At 44.4% G+C, this 6,532-nt stretch overlaps 1 protein-coding gene and 1 long non-coding RNA gene across 2 annotated transcripts; both read right to left on the reverse strand.

Annotated features, from left to right (window-relative positions):
* Window positions 1-246: 246 nt before the first annotated feature.
* On the reverse strand, window positions 247-722 carry LOC129775120 (uncharacterized). Its single transcript, XR_008742859.1, has 3 exons — window positions 500-722; window positions 376-439; window positions 247-321 (listed from the first exon to the last, which is right to left on the reverse strand). It is a non-coding gene; the product is annotated as an uncharacterized LOC129775120 (long non-coding RNA).
* A 53-nt stretch (window positions 723-775) lies between these two features.
* LOC129773684 (uncharacterized) lies at window positions 776-4,063 on the reverse strand. The gene has a single exon (XM_055777330.1). The coding sequence runs from the start codon at window positions 4,061-4,063 to the stop codon at window positions 776-778; it is 3,288 nt and encodes a 1,095-aa protein (XP_055633305.1).
* Window positions 4,064-6,532: the final 2,469 nt, after the last annotated feature.

Raw genomic sequence — 6,532 nt, forward strand, 5'->3', positions numbered from 1 at the left:
TTGATACGAAATAACAGCGCGTCTAACGAACAGTGATTGGATATGAGTCGGGAGAAATTGCGAATGAAGTCCCGATTGAAGGGCAGGCCTTTGAACCATGGTTTAAGGCTAACCTCGGTGTTGCAGAGTGCAACAAACGAAACAATTTCCGAAATGATAACTTGTAAACTTTATTACAGAGTTAAAATTTTCCTGTAAATTACATTTGTTTCTTAGTACATATTTTTTAGGTTATTTAATCTATGCTTACGTTTGTGGGTTTCGTGGAATTCGTTGCATTCGTTCCCTGAACTATATTGAATGGAACCTGAATAGGTACACCTGTATATATCAACAATTAGTAGGCTATTTTGAGCCATTTATTATATAAAATACCTCAAATTCGAGTATCTCGCACGACCTCACGGAATATAAGTGGAGACAATCAATCAACCTACACCTGAGCGATTAATTTATTATTATTCGAATTCTTATAAAGTTTTATTGGTTTCTAACTTACTTCAAGCTTCAAACGGAATAGGATACAGTAATTCAAAGAAATTTATAAATTGGATATAAAGAATTCAGAAACCACTTTAGTAATCAAGCCACGTTTTTCCACTATCTATTGTAATTTTTTCTACTTGTCAACCGACTAAGCGAACTAATTTTAAGGTTTGATCAAAACAAGGTTTGAGTGTGTCAGTTAGACCTTATAGCTGGTTTGAAGGTGCGTTGCTACACGAGGGGTGTCGCAACAGCCCCCCCAGTGATTGGATCCTGATCCTGGTCACTTCTATCTGCACCTACCTCCAGCATTGCCAGACGAACTGCCGGGCGCTCGTATGCCTGCCGCTGTCTGCACCGTCGCTGATCTAACTTGACCATCTTTGGATACCTTCGTCGCGATAATCCTGCCTTTTGGCCAACAATTTCGTGGGAAACTTGGGTCCACAACAATCACGATATCTCCAATCTGGATCTGACGACCGGCCGTAAACCATTTACTTCTCCTGGTTATTTCAGGAAGATACTCTTCTAGCCATTTCTTCCAAAACTTGTTTGCCAATATTTGTGATGATTTCCAGGCACTTCGAAGAGCTACACCGCTGTCATCGTGAAGTACTAAAGGTTTTGAGCCATCTGTGGATCCCAGCAAAAAACTATTTGGAGTGAGTGCCGGGGCTGCTTCGTCGTCAACTGATACGTAGGTCAAAGGGCGTGAATTAATAACATTTTCTATCATAACAAGAGCGTTTCTGAGTGCTTCATCGGTAGGTAGTCGTTGGGTCGGGAGAATACTGGTCAAAATTTTTTTCACTGATTGTATCAGTCTTTCCCAGCTTCCCCCCATATGAGGGGAAGCAGGTGGATTGAAGACCCATTTGAGGTTCTCGGTTGTGAACTCTTTCATTAAACGTTCCTTGTCTACCTTTCCTAAAGCTTCTTTTAGCTCTTTACTTGCACCGATAAGATTTGTTCCTCGATCACTTATGATCTCGACAGGAGTCCCACGTCGCGCTATTATGTTTTGCAGACACATGATGCAGGAATCCGTTGTTAATGAATGAGCCAGCTCGATGTGAATTGCTCGAGTAGTCAGACAAGTGGCTAGTACGCCCCAGCGCTTTTCGACACGGCGACCAACTACCACCTGCATCGGACCAAAGTAATCAATACCTAAGTATGAAAATGGTCTAACAAAGGCGGCGAGACGAGCCTTTGGTAAGTCGGCCAAGGGAGGAGGCTGTGGCTTAGCTGTCATTATTTTGCACTTCTGGCAATCCCGACGAGTTTTACTGTACACTGTCCGCAACCGCGGTATATAGTATCTGCGTCGGATTTCGTTCAAAACAGTCTGATGACACTGATGATGAAATTCCTCATGAGCTTTTTGGATGATTAGAGAGGTGATGTGATGTTTTCGAGGAAGAATAACCGGATGTTTTGTAGATTCATCAATTAAATCGCACGCGCCGATGCGACCACGCATACGCATTACCCCAGCATCGTCAAGATATGGTTCGACTTTGTATAGAGAGCTGCTTTTGGGAAGAATCGGAGTACCATTAGCACGGTTGGGTTTAGCAAGCAACTTTCTTTCCTCTCCGTAGACATTCTCTTGAGCTCGGCGATAGATGTAATTTGCAGCATCGGTTAATTCCTCCGCAGACAACGGTCCAGCTGTCGGTGTTTCTGCAGCTTTCATTCTCCTCAAATTTCTTGGGAACCGCATCACAAATGCCACGGTGTGAAGCAAACGCTTCCAACTTGAAAAGTTCGCTGGTGTAACCACCCAATTATCAACGTCATGGTGGTTTAAAAAATTCGAACGGAGTTCTTCCTTGGAGGATTCTAAAGCTGGAAGCTTCGGCCAGTTTTCTTCCGGTTGTAGCAGAAATTCGGGGCCCTTGAACCAACGACTATCATACTTAAGACTCGGTGCACATTTCCATTTTGTGGCTTCGTCGGCCACGTTTAATTTGGTTGGCACCCATCGCCATTCAGTAAGATCCGTTGTCTCCAGCAGCTCGCTTACACGGAAGGCAACGAACTGGCTGTATCTTCGATGATCGGAGTTCAGCCAGCATAAAACGTTACGAGCATCAGTCCAGAAGAACCGTTTCGATATTTTGTATGTATGGCCTTGTTCTACGGCCTTTGCCAATCGAGCACCGATGATACCTGCCTGTAATTCCAAACGCGGTATAGATACAAATTTAAGTGGTGCGACACGACTTTTTGCCCCAATCAGCGTGCATTCGACTCGGCCATCCTCTTCAAACCGGAAATAACATACAGCGGCATATCCGTTCTCGCTAGCATCCACGAAAGTGTGGAGTTGAACGGAGGAGTTTATCGATGTCTTCAGACGGTAACAGCGGGGAATCCGTAAATTTTCAAGCGAGGGCAGAAACTGCAGCCAGATATTCCATTTCTCCCATTCACGTTCAGCAATACAATCGTCCCAACCGACTCCGGATCGCCAGACCTCCTGCAAAAGCATCTTCAAAAACATCAAATAGTGTGCGATGAGACCGAGAGGGTCATAGACACTCATCATGGTTCTCAAAAGTTCCCTTTTAGTAGGGCGTCGCGTTCCAGAAAGGATATCCTTGTTGCGTTGCAGGAATAGTTTGTAGGTAAAAACATCTGATTCCGTCGACCACCACATCCCGAGTACCTTTTCATTGGCAACTTCGATCGTCGTGTCTAAATTCTTTTCAGGAACCTCTGATGCGTCCAGAGCTTCAAGTACATCTGGCGAATTAGAAACCCAGTTGGTCATCTCAAACCCACCGTGAGAATGAATTTCCTTGACTTGCTTGGCTAGAACGATTGCTTCCTTTTTGGTGGGGACACTCGTGTACATATCGTCAACGTAATGTGATTTTATGATTGCGTCCACTGCGGTTGGAAAGCGACGCCGAAAGCGTTCCGCGTTTTCGTTTTTAACGAATTGGGCAAGGCTCGGTGAGCAAGTCGCTCCAAAAGACATAACGAGCAAAATGTATACGTCGGGTTCCTTTTGATTCTCATCCATGCTGAAATAAAATCGGTGACAATGTTGATCCATCTCATTCATTCGTAACTGGTGAAACATTTCACGAACGTCTCCTCCTATGGCCACCGGATATTGGCGGAACTTGTAGAGTACTGCTGGGAGTTCTGTTAGCTGATCTGGACCGGTCATTAGCACTGAGTTCAACGAAACGCCGTTCACAGCAGCAGCAGCATCCCAAACGATTCTCAGTTTCCCCGGCTTATTTGGATTGAACACCGGAAATATTGGTAAGTACCAAATGCGTTCATATGGTAGCCTCAATTCATCGGTCGTCATCTTCCGCGCATATCCTTTACGCAAATAATCTTCCATTTTTGCTCTGAGTGCAGCGCCTAGTTCAGGTTCTCTGGTCATCCTACGTTCCAGACACTGCCATCTTCTAAGCGCCATTGCCTTGTTGTCAGGCAGTCTTACGTCGTCGAATTTCCAAAGGAGTCCAGTTTTATAGTGTCCATTCTCTAAAGTGGTAATAGCACGCATCATGGACCAGGCGCGTTCATCCTCACTGGAACAGATCATTTTATCTGGTTTAGTTATGCCGATACTATCAAGCGCAAAGAATTTCTTAACAATGTTATGTAAATCGTCATCAATCTGACTAGAATTTGAACAGATATGGTAACTGTGGTATGCAGTATACCTTTCATGATGCTGGGCGCTATTATGTACACCATATACCATCCACCCCAAACGAGTCTTTGATGCGACTGGCTCATATTCTTTTCCTTCACGGCTATCGAGAACGTGACCCACACGCCAGTTGTTTATTCCAATTAGGATTCTTGGGCGTACATTGGTGTAAGAGTCAACCGGTAAACCTTTAAGATATTTATATTGGTCAACTAGTTTAGAAAATTCCAATGTTTGAGGGGGAAGCTTAAGTTGTTTGACAGTGTGTACTGCTGGAAGATGATATTGTACTCCAGGATTCCGGGAACCAGAAATCTGTTAGGACACTTTTTGTGACGACTCCTCATAGCGGCATGTGTCAGCTGTCCACTGTAAACAGAGAGGGTGCGCAACGCCATCAAGTTTCAATTCGACTGCCAAATCGTTCTCAAGCAGCGTCAATGACGAACCATCGTCAAGAAAAGCGTATGTTTCGATTTTAACTCCATGACCATACAATATAACGGGCACATATCGAAAAAGAACTTCCGTATAATCGCTACGATGAATATTGCAATTGTGCTCAGCAACCGACGTGGTTCTCGGCTGTGGTGTCGCAGTTATCTGCTCGAAATTTTGAGGCTGTGGCGTTCGCGGTTTAAACGATGAATTGTTGTGCAACAGCTGATGGTGTTTACTGGTACACCCACTAACTCCGCACTCATTTTTTGATTTGCAGAATCCTCTATGTTTCTTGAGGCAACATCGGCAAAGTTTGCGTTCTCTCACATTCTGCCATCGCGTAGAGTGATCAAAACTCAAGAACTTCTTGCAGCGCTCCACTGAAACACAGGTTCCGTTGCAGATACAACAGGTTGCATGTTGATCCTCACTGATTTGCTTTCGGTCTGACAATAAAGGCGTTTCATGGTGTGAATTGAGGAAACCATCATCTTTTCGACCGCGTCTTGTCTTCGATTCAGCAAATGTGGTCAACGAGGGAATCGTTACAGTGCTTGCGGCTTCCGCTAAGCTGTTAAGCATTTCGCTGAAGTCACCTAGTGATACTTGGTTCTTGCCCTGACGATACATGGCCCAATTTAATTTGATCATTGGAGGCAAACGATCCACAAGTTCCTGTAACAGAGTGATGTTGTACAGGTACTCATCTAGATTACATGCATGGACTGTAGCAACCATGTTCCGAACAGCCACTGCGAAATCCACTATTGATCCCAACTTGTCGACCTTTGGTGCTGGCAATGTATGAATCTTCCGGATTACTGAATGAACGATTATCTCCGGGCGACCGAATAACATTCTTAGTGTAGATATGACATTGTCCACATTCATCGCATGGAGCAACTGACTCCTAACAGACTCTTTTGCTTTGCCTCGTAGGCATTTCTGTAGTCGGATTATATTTTCCTCCTGACTGAAACCGCACACCCGTGTTGTGCTCTCGAAAGTCGCTACGAAAAGGGGCCATTCTTCTGGATCACCATCGAAAGTTGGCAGATCCCTGGGTATGGCCTGGCGTGCAGCAATCTGGCTCCGGTTCAACATTATCAAATCAACCTCTGCGTCAGCATGATCATCGTGGTTTGGATGAAACGGAGGTGCGCTCGGCCGTAGATGTGAATTAATTGGAGATGAATGACTTACTGGGGCTCCGAGGAGATCAGTGTTCACGACATTATGCTCCAACAGTGCGGAAGATCCACCAGCGGCTTCCATCATAATTTCGTATTTCCTCTGAAGATATTTTCGCTCGAGAGCCTTTTCTTCTTCAAGCATTTTCATCCGTATCTCTGCTTGTACCGTTGGCAAACTTCCTTCACTGTTCCTATCATTCTGCTGTATCATCCTGTTTGACGGTCCAGGGGCAAACAAACTGTTGGGATCTAAATTCTCCATTGTCGTCCTCGTTGTTCCCTTTTGGGTTCTTGTTGCCTGCTGAAATTCGACGGCAGCTTCTTGGGACTGCGTGGGTGGGTTACCTTGATGAGAGACTTGTTCTTTGGATTTGGCTGCTTTTTTAGCTTCCGTGCATTGTAGGCAGCTCCAGTCGTGGTTCTCAACATCTTCCGTCACTCCCACACAGTCGAAATGGTACCAAATGCTACAATCGTCGCATTGGACCATCCGGCTGTTATCGTACTTTTTGCAGATAGGACAACTATAATCCTGTGGTGGAGTTCGATCGATTGGCATCTTTCAATTTTGTCCGGGAAAACGAAAATTTTAATAATGTTGCAGAGTGCAACAAACGAAACAATTTCCTAAATGATAACTTGTAAACTTTATTACAGAGTTAAAATTTTCCTGTAAATTACATTTGTTTCTTAGTACATATTTTTTAGGTTATTTAATCTATGC

This window comes from Toxorhynchites rutilus, chromosome 3, assembly GCF_029784135.1.
Source record: "Toxorhynchites rutilus septentrionalis strain SRP chromosome 3, ASM2978413v1, whole genome shotgun sequence".
NCBI classification, from domain to species: domain Eukaryota; kingdom Metazoa; phylum Arthropoda; class Insecta; order Diptera; family Culicidae; genus Toxorhynchites; species Toxorhynchites rutilus.

What these genes read in the sequence shown, in the direction of transcription:
- LOC129773684 (XM_055777330.1), bottom strand. Translation starts at nt 4,063, where the DNA reads ATGATCTGTTCCAGTGAGGATGAACGCGCCTGGTCCATGATGCGTGCT.